General features: G+C 38.5%; 1 protein-coding gene across 1 annotated transcript in view; it reads right to left on the reverse strand.

Moving 5' to 3' along the window:
- Positions 1–16,859, reverse strand: part of ECD (ecdysoneless cell cycle regulator) — a 33,978-nt gene that overhangs the window by 10,525 nt on the left and 6,594 nt on the right. Inside the window, exons 3-9 of the mRNA XM_003271239.4 lie at positions 15,615–15,732; positions 12,081–12,168; positions 11,788–11,966; positions 10,306–10,498; positions 8,331–8,459; positions 3,882–4,010; positions 1,854–1,939 (exon numbers count right to left, since the gene is read on the reverse strand). Coding sequence (XP_003271287.1) covers positions 1,854–1,939; positions 3,882–4,010; positions 8,331–8,459; positions 10,306–10,498; positions 11,788–11,966; positions 12,081–12,168; positions 15,615–15,732 — 922 coding nt within the window. The remainder of the gene's footprint in view (positions 1–1,853; positions 1,940–3,881; positions 4,011–8,330; positions 8,460–10,305; positions 10,499–11,787; positions 11,967–12,080; positions 12,169–15,614; positions 15,733–16,859) is intronic.

Genomic DNA, 16,859 nt, shown 5'->3' on the forward strand with positions numbered 1-16,859 from the left:
GAGGTCAAGAGTGCAATGAGCTATGACTGTACCACTGCACTCCAGCCTGGGCAACAGAGTGAGACTCTATCTCAAATAATAATAACAATAAAAGTAGAATGATGGTTACCAGAGGCTGGGAAGGGTAGCAGAGAGCGGGGGGAAAAAGGGGGATAGTTAATGGTTACAAAAATTAGTTAAATAGAAGGAATAAGAGCTAGTGTTTGCTGCTCTGCCTATGGAGTAGCCATTCTTTATTCCTTTACTTTCTTAATAAACGTACTTTCACTTTACTCTATGGACTTGCCCCAAATTCTTTCTTGCATGAGATCCAAGAACCCTCTCTTGGGGTCTGGATCTGGAACGCTTTTTAGTAACATCTTCCTGGCAAATCCCAAAAAATATTTTTTAAAAAATTAAAAAGAGTGTTTGGTAGCACAACAGGGTGACTATAGTTAATAATAATTTATTATATAGTTCCAAATACCTTAAAAAAATGGAATAACTAAAAATATTCCCAACACAAAGGAATGATAAATGCTTGAGGTGATGGAAAACTTAATTACCCTGATTTGATCATTATACCTTGTATGCCACATGGACATTATACATGTAATCACATGTACCCCATAAATATGTACAACTAGTATGTATCCACAATAATCAAAAATAAAAAATTAATGGCTGGGTGCATTGGCTCACGCCTGTAATTTCAGCACTTTGGGAGGCCAAGGTGGGTGGATCACCTGAGGTCAGGAGTTTGAGACCAGTCTGGCCAACGTGGTGAAACCCCATCTCTACTAAAAATACAAAAATTAGCCAGACGTGGTGGTGCATGCCTATAGTCCTAGCTACTCAGGAGGCTGAGGCAGAAGAATCACTTGAACTCGGGAGGTGGAGCACTGCACTCCAGCCTGGGCGACTAAGCGAGTCTCTGCCTAAAAAAAAAAAATAAATAATAATAACAATAAATGAAAAAAAGTGAAAATGAAAGGTAAATCTAAAATAAAAGTCTACGATATTAATTCAGCTATTTAAAAAAAACCACAAACTGGGAATTCAACAACAGGTCTGGAGGGAGATGGAAGTTTGGTTTTAAACTGTTTAAAAATTATCCTGGTGTGCAGAATGGGAGCCTCTCCTGCAACATAAATTAAAATGTTGGACATTTAAGCTACTTGTAATTTTTTCCCCAACAGTAAAAAATAGTTGAGTAAATTATGGGGGTACATCCGTTTGCTGAAATATTGTGCAGCTTTTTGGTTTTTTTTTTTTTGAGACGGAGTCTCACTCTGTCGCCAGGTGCAATCTCAGCTCATGGCAACCTCTGCCTCCTGAGTTCAAGCGATTCTCCTGACTCAGCCTCCCTAGTAGCTGGGACTACAGGCGCACACCATCATGCCCAGCTAATTTTTGTATTTTTAGTAGATACAGGGTTTCACCATGTTGACCAGGATGGTCTTGATCTTTTGACCTCGTGATCTGCCTGCCTCAGCCTCCCAAAGTGCTGGGATTATAGGCGTGAGCCACCGTGCCTGGCCATATTGTGCAGCTTTTAAAAATTATGTTTATAAAGAGTTCGTAATGCCATGGAAAATGTGATATCATGATGAGTAAAATTACATAGAGGAGGATGCAAAATTTCTTTCGTTGTTTTTTTTTTCTTTTTTGAGGCAGAGTCTCACTCTGTCATCCAGGCTAGAGTGCAGTGGCATGATCGCTTGAGCCCAGGAGGCGGAGGTTGCCAGCCTGGGTGACAGAGTGAGACTCTGTCTCAAAAAAATAAATAACTAAGAATAATAAATAATAAATAAAAACTAAAAAGAACTACTTAAATGCCAATCTTTGTAGTAGGAGTCTTAATAATAACTCACCTTTCTGGCCGGTCTACTGAGAGCTGGAAGTAATTCTCTGCCATTTCTAGCCTTTCCCGGTACTGAGCAGAACCTTCTATCAGTCCCTTAAAAAAAAAAAAAAGGTCTATCAGAACACTACTCACAAGTTGTCATGAAAAAAAATGTGTTCACCAGCAACTTTCAGGGAGGCAGCAAATAATCTACTACTCAGGAATCACGTGCCCCAAGTCCTAGGCCCTATTTTATCATTAATGGGCCGTTTGAGCACCAGTTTCTTCAAATGAGGGGACTCGGCTAGATATAGTGATTCCTAATCTTTTTCACCATTAAGGGCCTATTTCCAGTTTGGAGAGTTTTCTACCATTTTCTTTTACTTAATTACTTATTAAGATATAATATTAAGATATAATTGGCTGGGTGCGATGGCTCATGCCTATAATCCCAACACTTTGGGAGGATGAGGTGGGCAGATTGCTTGAGCTCAGGAGTTCAGGAACAGCCTGGGCAACATGGTGAGACCAAGCCTCTACAAAAAAAAAAAAAAAAAAAATTAAAGATATAACTGATTAACTAGTGATTCACAAAACAAAGTACAGAAAGTTTGCCAAGTAGAACAAAAAATGGCAAAATCCCACCATTACCATCATTTGTGTTTTCTAAATGCATATTTATAGTGATAGTCATACTTAGTATTTTACATTTTTTAAGAATATACTGGCTGGGCACTGTGGCTCATGCTTATAATCCCAGTACTTTGAGAGGCGGAGGTGGGAGGGTCACTTGAGGACATGAGTTTGAGAACAGCCTGGGCAACATAGCAAGACTTCGACTCTACTAAAAAGAAAAAAAAAAAATCTTTAGCCAGGCAATGGTGGCACATGCCTACAGTCTCAGCTATTTGACAGGCTGAGGCAGGAGGATCACTTGAGCCTAGGAGTTCGAGGCTGCAGTGAGCTATGATCCTACCACAACACTCTGGCTTGCGTGACAGAGCAAGACCCTGTACAATAACAATAACAACAACAGTAATAGCTGGGCACGGTGGCTCACGCCTGTAATCTCAGCACTTTGGGAGGCCAAGGCGGATGGATCACCTGAGGTCAGGAGTCCGAGACCAGCCTGGCCAACATGGTGAAACGCCATTTCTACTAAAAATACAAAAATCGGCTGGGTGTGGTGGTGTGGGCCTGTAATCCCAGCTACTCAGGAGGCGGAGGCTGAGGAGAATCCCTTGAACCTAGGAGGCAGAGGTTGTAGTGAGCCGATATTGTGCCATTGCACTCCAGCCTAGGCGACAAGAGCAAAACCCCATGCCAAAAAAAAAAAAAAAAAAAAAAAAAAAAAACCATATATATACTATAATATCATTAGTACTTTTCGTATTGCTGTGCCATCTTTATCATCATCATATTCTTAGGGACTTTTCTACTTCTTGGATATTTCCTTTAAAAAGATTATTCAAAGTGAAGGTTCCAAGTTTGAACCTTTCTATACCTCTTGGAAGACACTACCAAATTACTTTCCAATTAAGATTCTACCAATTTGCAATGTTACCAGCAAGGTATAGGAGTATTATTTTTACCATACTCTGGACAGCACAGAATATCATTCACATCCTTTTGACATACATGAAAGACATTCTTCATTACTGTGTTCATATATATATCTTTACTACCTGTGAAGTTGAATATTTTAAGAGAAATTTACTAGGTATCTTTTAATAATTTTTAAAATCCACATCTTTGCTAATTTTCCTATCTGGTGTTTTCATGTTTGCATTATCAAGTTTTTGCGAGTTGTTTTATCTAGTACAAATAATCACTTTCATCATTTAATACCAACAGTGTTAGTTTTTCTCTAATACTGGAAACAGTTCATAGATACCTCCTTCATTAGCACCTGAGTACCACTGAAGTAGAAAGGTCTCCTTTAAGTCTAGCTTCCATAATTATCTCATACATTTAAATATGGACTATAGGACTTTAAGTCACTGGCTTGATTTTCCCTGGATTGAATACTTAAAAACAAATACATTGCAAGTCCTACCTTAAAGTAATCATTCTTTTTCAGACTTTCAAGGAAACTGGCCCAGAGTGGTGAGGCAGTCACAAGAGATTTCTTGCAGTCAGAAAAATGTGGGCTACATTTGGAGCATAAGATCTCAAATCCATGAGCCTAGATGAGATAGGTAGAATTTTTGTTACTAAGTTCCTTTTTTCCCCATATCTTATTATAACACATTACTTTCTTTCCATTGAGCCACACTCTAGAACTAGATGACTGGATACATGGGCATTTGGACAATTATAACACTTTTTGAATTTTATGAAAAATATAAACTTATTCCCAAGTTTCTCAATCATTATAGATTACTAAAAACATAAAAGGAAAGAAAATGATATTCAACAAAGATTCCTGTTCTCTTCAAAGAGATTCCTTTTCCTGCTGATTACAAAACCAGAAATTTACATTTATTTTTTGATTATGAACAGGGTTACAAAAGGTTTCTTGTACAACAGAAATTATACATAAATTGAACATGATCTCAGACATAGTAAAGGGAGGAAATCACTTCATTTTAAAAGTCCTTTGATTAAAAAAATATAATAGATGCACATGGCTAAATAATTCAAACAGGGAGCTTCCCTGATCAAGCTAGAGAACACCATTACTAACTTCTTGCCCATCATTTCAGAAGTAACCTACACACTGAAGTAGATATGTGTGTGCCTCTCTGTATGCATAGCTTTCTACTCCACCCCTTTTATGCTCAATGGACGCATACACACTATTCTACACCTTGCTTTTTATACTTAACCATATAACTTGGAGATCACTCACATGAGCACACACAAATTCATCCATCTTACTTCATGGCTAGAGCATTATTTATTTAACTGTTCCCCTACTAATGGACATTTAAGTAGTTTCCAGTCTCTTGCTACTATGAACAATGCTGTCATGACTATGCTCCATATATGTCCTTGTATATATGTAAAATACATAGAGAGTCATTTTCTAGAACTGAAAATGCTGATCAAAAAGGTTTGTGCATTTTAAATGTTGATGGATACAGATGGTCCCCAATTTAAGATGGTTTGACTTAACAATTTTTTGACTTTATGATGGTGTAAAAGCAACATGCATTCAGTAGAAACCTTACTTATAATTTTTATCTTTTCGCAGGCTAGCAATATGCATACTGTCTCATGATGCTGGATACACAGTGGCAGCAAGCTGCAGGTGGCAATGTGATCACAAAGGCAATCAACCAATACTGTACTCTATAGTATACTGTATTCAATAAATTACATGACATATTCAACAATTTATTAAAAAATAGGCTTTGTGTTAGATGATTTTGCCCAACTGTATGCTAATGTAAGTATTCTGAGCCCATTTAAGGTAGGCTAGGCTAAGCTATGATGTTTGGTGGGTTAGCTGTATTAAATATATTTTTGACTTATGGTATTTTCAATTTTTGATGAGTTTATCAGGAAGTAACCCCACTTTACAAGGAACATCTGTTTTGCCAAAATGTTCTCCTAAGGGATACAATCAATTTATATTCCTATCAACAATGTAGCTATATTAAATATATTTTTAACTTATGATATTTTCAATTTTTGACAGGTTTATCAGGAAGTTACCCCATTGTAAGTCAAGGAACATCTGTTTTGCCAAAATGTTCTCCTAAGGGATACAATCAATTTATATTCCTATCAACAATGTCTGAGAGTGTTTTTCTCTATATATTCTCAACAACCCAGTATGTATTATCAAGCCGTTTGATGCTTGCTAATAAACGATGAAAAACACTATTCTGAGGAAGAATCAATATCGTGAAAATGGCCATACTGCCCAATGTAATTTATAGATTCAATGCCATCCCCATCAAGCTACCAATGACTTTCCTCACAGAATTGGAAAAAACTAAAGTTCATATACAACCAAAAAAGAGCCTGCATTGCCAAGTCAATCCTAAGCCAAAAGAACAAAGCTGGAGGCATCACGCTACCTGACTTCAAACTATACTACAAGGCTACAGTAACCAAAACAGTAAGGTACTGGTACCAAAACAGAGATATAGACCAATGGAACAGAACAGAGCCCTCAGAAATAATGCCACATATCTACAACTATCTGATCTTTGACAAACCTGACAAAAACAAGAAATGGGGAAAGGATTCCCTATTTAATAAATGGTGCTGGGAAAAGTGGTTAGCCATATGTAGAAAGCTGAAACTGGATCCCTTCCTTACACCTTATACAAAAATTAATTCAAGATGGATTAAAGACTTACATGCTAGACCTAAAAGCATAAAAACCCTAGAAGAAAACCTAGGCAATACCATTCAGGACATAGGCATGGGCAAGGACTTCATGTCTAAAACACCAAAAGCAATGGCAACAAAAGCCAAAATTGACAAATGCAATCTAATTAAACTAAAGAGCTTCTGCACAGCAAAAGAAACCACCATCAGAGTGAACAGGCAACCTACAGAATGGGAGAAAAATTTTGCAATCTACTCATCTGACAAAGGGCTAATATCCAGAATCTACAAAGAACTCGCACAAATTTACAAGAAAAAAACAAACAACCCCATCAAAAAGTGGGCGAAGGATATGAACAGACACTTCTCAAAAGAAGACATTTATGCAGCCAAAAGACACATGAAAAAATGCTCATCATCACTGGCCATCAGAGAAATGCAAATCAAAACCACAGTGAGATACCATCTCACACCAGTTAGAATGGCAATCATTAAAAAGTCAGGGAACAACAGGTGCTGGAGAGGATGTGGAGAAATAGAAACAATTTTACACTGTTGGTGGGACTGTAAACTAGTTCAACCATTGTGGAAGTCAGTGTGGCGACTCCTCAGGGATCTAGAACTAGAAATACCATTTGACCCAGCCATCCCATTACTGGGTATATACCCAAAGGATTACAAATCATGCTGCTATAAAGACACATGCACACGTATGTTCATTGTGGCACTATTCACAATAGCAAAGACTTGGAACCAACTCAAATGTCCAACAATGATAGACTGGATTAAGAAAATGTGGCACATATACACCATGGAATACTATGCAGCCATAAAAAATGATGAGTTCATGTCCTTTGTAGGAACATGGATGAAGCTGGAAACCATCATTTTCAGCAAACTATCGCAAGGACAAAAAACCAAACACCGCATGTTCTCACTCATAGGTGGGAATTGAACAATGAGAACACACGGACACAGGAAGGGGAACATCACACACCGGGGCCTGTTGTGGGGTGGGGGGAGGGGGGGAGGGATAGCATGAGGAGATATACCTAATATAAATGACGAGTTAATGGGTGCAGCACACCAACATGGCGCATGTATACGTATGTAACAAACTTGCACATTGTGCATATGTACCCTAAAACTTAAAGTATAATAATAAAAAAAAGAAAATCTAGACATTCCTATCAATGTCTAGATTGTAACTTTTTTTTTTTTTTCTGAGATGGAGTCTCGCTCTGTCACCCAGGCTGGAGTGCAGTGGCGCGATCTCGGCTCACTGCAAGCTCCGCCTCCCGGGTTCACGCCATTCTCCTGCCTCAGCCTCTCCGAGTAGCTGGGACTGCAGGCGCCCGCCACCACACCCAGCTAATTTTTTTTGTATTTTTAGTAGAGATGGGGTTTCACTGTGGTCTCGATCTCCTGACCTCCTGATCCGCCCACCTTGGCCTCCCAAAGTGCTGGGATTACAAGCGTGAGCCACCATGCCCGGCCTAGATTGTAACATTTTTGAAAGCAAACAAAAAAAAAGAAAAACACTATTTTGTAGCTTTAAAGTGCATTTCTTTTATTATGAGTAAGATTCAATATTTTTCATATGTTTAACTTAAAGGTCACCTGTATTTCCTTTTCTGTGGACTATGTTCATAGTTCCTGAACATTTTAAAATTAATTGGTTAGTATTATCTTTTTCATATTGACTTAAAGGAACACTTTATATATTAGAGAAGTCAGCTCTTTTTCATTTAGACTGCAAATATAACACTTTTTCCAGATTTGCTTTTGACTTTATTTATGGAGTTTTTCTTTCCCATGCAGAAATGCTTAATTTTTGTACAATCAAATTTATCAGTCTTCCCTTTATAGCTTCTGGTTTCAAGTCATGCATAGAAAGGCCTTTCCTATTCAAATTATAAAAGGTTCTTGGTTTTTTTTCAAATTGTATAGTTTCAATTTTTATGTTCAAATATTTGATCCAATTGGAATTTATTTTGGTATATGTATTAGGGAATCAACTTCAATTTTTCAGATGACTTCACACTTGTCCCATCATCACTTACTAAGTAATCCATTTTTTTCATTCTAATTTGAAATACCACATTTTACTGCATTCTCACATAAACAGGGTGTATTTCTGGACTTTGTATATTGTGCCACTATTCTATTAACAGCGCATTTACATAAAGAAAGAAAACAACACTTTCCGGTTCAACATTACCAATTTCATGCCCAATTCATGGGCTCGGTACTGGGGATCAGATGGAGGAGGAAGCCTGTATCCACTCCGCCGGTCTGGCACAAACCTTTGTTGCACCAACTGTGCATATAGACATTTAGTGAATGTGACCTGGGCATCAAGACACAAAATACATGAGTCTTTTCCTGAAATTAAGATTGTGAATAACACTTCACAGTTAAATATAATGAGAAGTCCATTTATAAGCTTCATATTCATATGAAATGCAAAGTAGATTCAACCTATTCACTGCCTACTTGTTTTTAATAACAGCTTTATTGAGATACAACTCACATACCATAAAATTTACCCTACTGCTGGCCAGGCATGGTGGCTCATGCCTATAAAGCCAACACTTTGGGAGGCCGAGGTGGGCAGATCACCTGAGGTCAGGAGTTTGAGACCAGCCTGGCCAACATGGTGAAACCCTGTCTCTACTAAAAATACAAAAATTAGCCAGGCATGGTGGCACACGCCTGTAATCCCAGCTACTTGGGAGGCTGAAGCAGGAGAATTGCTTGAACCTGGGAGGTGGAGGAAGTTGCAGTGAGCTGAGATTGCTCCACTGCACTCCAGCCTAGGCAACAGAGCAAGACACTGTCGTAAAAAAAAAAAAAAAAAAAAAATTTTACCCTACTGCCTACTTTTTAGTAATTACTAGTAAAATTCTTATCATTAGTTACATTATACAGCAATTAAATGGGTGGAGGATAAAGATAATTCTTTTTTTTTTTTTTTCTGAGACAGGGTCTTGCTCTGTTGTAGAGGCTGGAGTGCAGTGAGCAATCATGGCTCACTGAAGCCTGAGGGATAGGGTTTCACCATGTTGGCCAGGCTGGTCTCAAACTCCTGACCTCAGGTGATCTGCCCACCTTGGCCACCCAAACCTCCTGGGGTCAAACAATCCTCCCACGTCAGCCTCCCAAGCAGTGGGGATTACAGGCGCCCACCACCACACCTAGCTAATTTTTTTATTTTTTGTAGCGATGGGGTTCACCATGTTGCCCAGTCTGTTCTCAAACACCTGAGCTCAAGTGATCCACCTGCCTTGGTCACCCAAAGTGCTGGGATTACAGGTGTGAGCCACCATGCCCGGCCAAGAATAATTCTTAATTCTCTGGAAGAGATGAAATGTTTTATTGTTAAGAAGGAAATAATTAGGCCGGGTGTGGTGGCTCACACCTGTAATCCCAGCACTTTGGGAGGCTGAGGTGGGTGAATCACTTGAGGTCAGGAGTTTGAGACCAGCCTGGCCAACATGGCAAAACACCGTCTCTACTAAAAATACAAAAATCAGCTGGGCGTTTTGGGAGGTGACTGTAATCCCAGCTACTCGGGAGGCAGGAGAATCACTTGAGCCCAGGAAGCAGAGGTTGCAGTGAGCTGAGATGGCTCCACTACACTCCAGCCTGGGTGAGAGAGCGAGACTCTGTCTCAGAAAAAAAAAAAAAGGAAATAATTATAGAAATAGAAAAATATGGTCAAAAATAGCTATAAAACATTGAGTATAAAATGGGGAGGCAGGTCTCTTGAAAATTTCCTTCACTGGGTGCAAGAAAAGAAAAAATGTGTATAGTTTGAGCATCCCAAATGTAAATATCTGAAATCTAAAATGTTCCAAAATCCAAAACTTTTTGAGTCCCAACGATATGCTCAAAGTTTTGAGATTTCAGAATTTTCAGATTTGGGATGCTCAACTAGTAAGTATAATGCAAATATTCCAAAATCCAAATAAATCTGAAATCTGAAATACTTCTGGTCCCAAGCATTTCAGATAAGGAATATTCAATCTATATTAACATGCTATGAAGAAACAGAATATTTCCTTTTTTTTCTATAGAACAATTAAAATAATGTTTCATTCACTGAGCACTGAGAAATGTAAAAAGAAAAAAATAATAATGTTTCAATTCTGTTTCCAGTAAGAGAAACTAAATGACGAAGATAGAAATCTCACCGATGTCATTATTCGTGTTTCAGGCAAGAATGTCTTAAAAACACGACAAGCTCGCAGGTCAATAGGGTCTCGTAGGTAAAATGCTTGGACTGCTGCAGCCACCAATCTGGGGCGCTGCTTTAGCACTGCCACAATGCCAGCTGGAAGGAAGCAGTGTGCTCGATGAAGGGAGGCCTGAATTTTTTCTGGGTACCTGGGACAGGTAACATAATTACTTTCATTTTACAGTATATAAATACCTAGAATTCCATTCCCATTCTTTTTGACATCTTCTCTTTGTTCATCAAGAGCAGTATGTAGACAGTAACAAGAGAGATGAAAAAAGATACTGTATATACACTTAAGAATATAAGAGAGAGGGAAAGAAAAAAGTAGGAAGAAATGGAAAATAAAGAAAAGGGATTATTGTAGCTCAATAAAAACAAAACAACTTTGGGAGGCTGAGGCGGGTGGATCACGAGGTCAGCAGATTGAGACCATCTTGGCTAACACGGTGAAACCCCATCTCTACTAAAAATACAAAAAATTAGCTGGGTGTAGTGGCATACGCCTTTAGTCCCAGCTACTCGGGAGGCTGACGTAGGAGAATCGCTTGAACCTGGGAGGCAGAGGTTGCAGTGAGCCAAGATCACGCCACTGCACTCCAGCCTGGGCGACAAGAGCAAAACTCCATCTCAAAAACAAAACAAAACAAAAAAAACCTATTATACTTTGGAATAAAGATAAAATCAGAGTTTATTCTTCTAAAAGAATGGTACAAAGTATGCTGAAGCTAAAAGAGATTTTTATTTTTTATTTATTATTATTTTTGAGACGGAGTCTCGTTCTGTCGCCAGGCTGGAGTGCAGTGGCGTGATCTCAGCTCACTGCAACCTTTGCCTCCCAGGTTCAAACGATTCTCCTTGCCTCAGCCTCCAAAGTAGCTGAGATTACAGGCACCTGCCACCACGCCCTGCTTTTTTTTTTTTTTTTTTTTTTTTTTTTTTTGTATTTTTAGTAGAGACGGGATTTCACTATGTTGGCCAGGCTGGTCTTGAACTCCTGACCTCATGATCCGCCCCCCTGCTCAGCCTCCCAAAGTGCTGGGATTACAGGTGTGAGCCATCGCTTCAGGCCAATGAAGTTTCTATTTTTAAAGGTCTCAAATTTTTTACCCACGGATATAGCTAATACTTAGCCACGACATCTAAGGTAAATAAATGCAAAAATATTGGAACAAGATTGTAACACTTCTGAATGGGAATTTAAAGATGTATCTGTTTCCCGATTTTAAAATCTGTAAGTTTATTAGTCTATTTCATAAAGAGGAATGAAGACAAAATGAAAATTAGCATTAATCTAGGTGAAAGGTATTTTATAGTCAAAGAAAGACTGATCAACTCCAACAGAGCTTTAAGGAAAACAAACAAAAATCAAAGAAAGACTGAACTACACAAAACCAAAAAGTTCCTTAATTAGCAATGAAAGTGTTATTTTTCTTACCCTCTGATGCGCCTATTCACAGCAGCTCGTATAGATTCTGAAGCAAGTATTTTTTCTGAATGTGCTGCGATTATATTCAATGCTTGTGGAATTGTTGGGGGTGTGGCGGGTAACCAAGATTCTGCTCCAGGTTTTCGTGGTGCAGGAATAATACACAGTTCCCCATGGTGGAAAAATACCTGCAAATGGTATATTTTAATTTTCATAGTGGGCACTGGCAAACTGTAGGTACATATGAATATAATGCAGCATGATTTCATCTCTATAAATTTTCTAAACTTGGGCATACCTACCCTATTGGTGCTATTATCAGGATCCAGCCATTTAGGGAGAAAGTCAGCAGCTTCTATTAACAAGAATTCACCATCATTGTCTTCAATCCTAATGCAAGAAAATTTCCAATTTTGCATTCAAAAAGCATATATCTGCTAGTAACCAAAACAGTTTTATTCTAATACATTTTCCTCTTCATCTTAGTAAATATTCGAGTATGTACTATGTGCAGATGGCTATAAGAAAGCAAAATATTTAAGCACTGAAGGAGACTATAAGATTGTAAGGAGGAGTTGAAGGTGGATATGATAAGGAGAGAAGATAAGCAATTTACATAAAGAAATACTAGACAAAAATATGAAAATATACAAAGTACTATAGGGTTCCAAAAGAAAAAAAAAAAACATATAGCTGAGATTAGAAAAGCCTTCATGTAGGAGGTGTTATGTGGGCCTGAAAAGATAATTATTTCTGCTTCATTTGCATCACTTTTTTTTTAATTTTAGAGACGGAGTCTCGCTCTGTCACCCAGGCTAGAGTTCAGTGGTATGATCTCGGCTCACTGCAACCTCCACCTCCCGTTTTCAGGCAATTATCCTGCCTCAGCCTCCCCAGCAGTTGGGATTACAAGTGCCCGCCACCATGCCCAGCTAATTTTTGTATTTTTAGTAGAGATAGGGTTTCACCATGTTGCCCAGGCTGGTCTCGAACTCCTGACCTGAAGTGATCCGCTCGCCTCAGCCTCCGAAAGTGCTAGGATTACAGGTGTGAGCCACCACGCCCGGCCTGTATCACTTTTTTAAATTTAATTTTTTAAAATAGGTTATACATTCACATGGTTACATTTAAAATATATATATATTAAAAGTTACATGGCCAGGCGCGGTGGCTCACGCCTGTAATCCCAGCACTTTGGGAGGCTGAGGTGAGAGAATCACCTGAGGTCAGGAGCTCAAGACCAGCCTGACCAACATGGAGAAACCCCGTCTCTACTAAAAGTACAAAAAAAATCAGCCAGGCGTGGTGGCGCATGCCTGTAATCCCAGCTACTCGGGAGGCTGAGGTAGGAGAATTGCTTGAACCTGAAGCAGAGGTTGCGGTGAGCCGAGATCACGCCATTGCACTCCAGCCTGGGCAACAAGAGCAAAACTCCATCTCAAAAAAAAAAAAAAAGTTACAAAATGAAAAAGTCTCCCTCCTACTTTTGTCCCTATCTGCTCAACCCTACATGCATCACTGCTGTTTCTTGTATATCCTTCTAGAGTTTGTTTACACATAATCTAGCTATAGAAATATATATTTGTATTTTCTCCCTTTTTTACACAAGACATAGCATATTTTATATACTGTTATATACCGTTCTAGCTCTGTATTTCTATTTTTATTATTGTATTTTATTTTATTTTTGAGATAGAGTCTCACTCTGTCGCCCAGGCTGGAATGTAGTGGTGCAATCACACTCACTGCAACCTCTACCTCCTGGGCTCAAGTGATTCTCCTGCGTCAGCCTCCCGAGTAGCTGGGACCACAGGCATGGGCCACCACACCTGGTTAATTTTTGTATTTTTAGTAGAGATGGGGTTTCACCATGTTGGCCAGGCTCGTCTTGAACTTCTGACCTCATGTGATGCTTCCGCTTCGACCTCCCAAAGCGTTGGGATTACAGACGTGAGCCACCGCCCCAGGCCTACAATGTATTGTGTTGTTGAAACTTGCTAAGGCAGTAGATTTTAAATGTTCTCACCACACACAAAAAAATAAGTATGTGAAGTAATGTACGTTATGAGCTCAATTTAGCCATCCTACAATATATATGTATTTCAAGACAACATGTTATACATAATAAATATATACAATTTTTATTTATCAATTTTAAAAATAGGCTGGGCGCAGTGGCTCACACCTGCAATCCCAGCACTTTGGGAGGCTGAGGCAGGTGGATCACTTGAGGTCAGGAGTTTGAGACCAGCCTGGCCAACATGGTGAAACCTTGTCTCTACAAAAAATACAAAAATTAGCCAGGTGTGGTGGTGCACACCCATAGCCCCAGCTACTCAGGAGGATGAGGTAGGAGAATTGCTTGAGCCCGGGAGGCAGAGGTTGCAGTGAGCTGAGATTGTTCCACTGCAGTCCAGTCTGGGCAAGAGAGTGAGAGGCTGTCTCAAAAAAATAAAATAAAATAAAATAAAATAGAGCACAGTGGCACGTGCCTGTAGTACCAGCTACTTGGGAGACTGAGGCAGGAGGATGGCTTGAGCCCAGGAGTTCAAGTCCCGCCTGGGCAAAATAGCAAGACCCCGTCTTTAAAAAACTAAATAAATAATAAATAAATTTAAAACATTTAAAAAATTTAAATAAATTTATTTAAAGATAAAAATAAAATGAGTTATCGCTTAGATTTACATCCTGAAATATTTAAGGATCAAATGACAGCTACAGATGAAATAATAATGACCATGAGTTGGTAATTGTTGAAGCTGGATAATGGGAACATGTGGGTTCATTCTCTCTACTTTAATGTATGTTTAAAATTTAAATAATAAGTTTTCAAAGGTTTTTTTCCCCTTCTATTTTGTTCTGTTGGGAAAGAGGTTGAGTGGGTAAAAAAAGATCAGAATTTGGGTGCTGACTAGGAAAACTAGGACAAAATATAAGTGGGCGGAACGCCCTCTGCTGGCAATACGTGGTAATTACAGAAAACTCGGGTCCCATTTTTACCGCAATGCTACCTACTTTGCTTCCTATACAATTGTTCACTGACTTCTCTTTAAATTGTTTCTGTGTATGATTTCTCAAAAAATATAGCTATGGTCTAGTAGAGGAATACATATTTAAAAATATGTGAAATATGTATGTATGTGTATGAATGGGATTTTATTTTTCAAAGATCCACAAGGAATTTAATGGTGACTACTTCTGGGAAGGAAGAGCAGTAGAACCCTTTGTATCTTTTGAATTTTGTTTACCACATGTATTTGTTTCTTCATAATTAGAATTTTAAAAAGAAAACCTAAAATAAGTAGGTTTTATTTGAAATCTTTTGGAAGTTGAACTCTTCAATAGTACTTTAATTCTTTCTCAACAAAAAGAAGTCACAAGAGAAGAGAAAGAAAACACAGATATGGCCGGGCACAGTGGCTTACGCCTGTAATCCCAGCACTTTGGGAGGCCAAGGTGGGTGGATCACCTCAGGTCAGGAGTTCAAGACCAGCCTGGCCAACATGATGAACACTTGTCTCTACTAAAAATACAAAATTAGCCAGGCGTGGTGGCGCACGCCTGTAATCTCAGCTACTTGGCAGGCTGAGGCAGGAGAATCGCTTGAACCTGGAAGGTGAAGATTGCAGTGAGCCAACATCACACCACTGCACTCCAGCCTGGGTGACAGAGCAAGACTCTGTCTCAAAAAAAAAAAAAAAGAGCACAGATACTATTAAAATCTGTACAATTTCCAGCAGACTACAGGAGAAAAATAAATTACTAAATAGATAAAAATGTAGTCACTTTGTTTCAGTAATAGAATTCCTTTAGAATAATTAAAATAACTACAATACCTTGCTACTAACTCTGGAAATTCCTTTGTGATCTGCTTTATTACATAAACAATAAACCATTCATCCTCAATATTATCCCCAAACTTTGTCACGCCAAACATATGAGCAGGAACACCTCCTAAAAACAAGAGAAAAGCAACCATGTAACCAGATAAATTTGTTACTGCAAATAAAATGCACATAATCATTCAACTGAATAAACATTCATTGACTGATTGCTCTAAGTACTGGGGAGCAGGGGTTGCAATCCTGAAGAAGAAGCCTACTCCTGAGGAGCTCAGGGTAAAACAAGACAACCAAATGATCTCAAAACAAGATAATGAACTCTAGAACATGGGTGTGCAGTAAGGGCTATGTAAGTATAAAGGAGGAGATATCTGTGCTATGCTTGCCTGGAGGAATGACAAGAGGTGAGCTTTCCAGAAAAATGGAAAAGTATGTGCAAAGGCACAGAGGCATGATGTATAGAGTATGTATGTATAGAGTATTCTGGGAATACCAGGACGCTAGATTTGGATGGAGCAGAAGTTTTCAAACATGTGCACTATTCACAAATACATGGAAACTAAACAACAACATACTCTTGGAATAAATCACAGAGAAATTAGAAAATATCTTGGGACAAATGAAAATGAATGCACATCATACCAAAACTTAAGGAATTCAGTGAAAGCAGTGCTAAAAAGGAAGTTTGTAGTTGTGAAAGATCTCAAATCAACAACCTATACCTCAAAAAAAAAAAAAAAAACTAAACCCAAACCTAGCATAAGGAAGGAAATAATAAACATTACAGCAGAGACAAATAAAATAGAGACTAGAAAAAATAACAGAAAAACAAAACAACTGAGTTGGGTTTTTTTGAAAAGATTGACAAACTATTCACTTGCTTAACCAGGAATAAGAGCAAATACTCAAATAACTAAAATCGGAAATGAAAGAATGGACAGTACAACTTATGTCATAGAAATAAGAAGGATAAGCAAATTCTATGAACAATGGTATACCAGTAAGTTGGATAACCTAGAAGAAATCGACAAATTCCTAGAAACACACAACCTGTCAAGACTGGATCATGAGAAATACAAAAATCTGAAGAGATCTATAACTAGTAAGGAGATTGAATCAATAATCCAAAAGCTCCTAACAAAGAAAAGCTGGCTTCACCGGGGAATTCTTCCAAACATTTAAAGAATTTGACAACAATCCTCCTCAAAATCTTCCAAAACAATAAAGGGGAGGGAATTC

This window comes from Nomascus leucogenys, chromosome 18 (assembly GCF_006542625.1).
Source record: "Nomascus leucogenys isolate Asia chromosome 18, Asia_NLE_v1, whole genome shotgun sequence".
NCBI lineage: Eukaryota > Metazoa > Chordata > Mammalia > Primates > Hylobatidae > Nomascus > Nomascus leucogenys.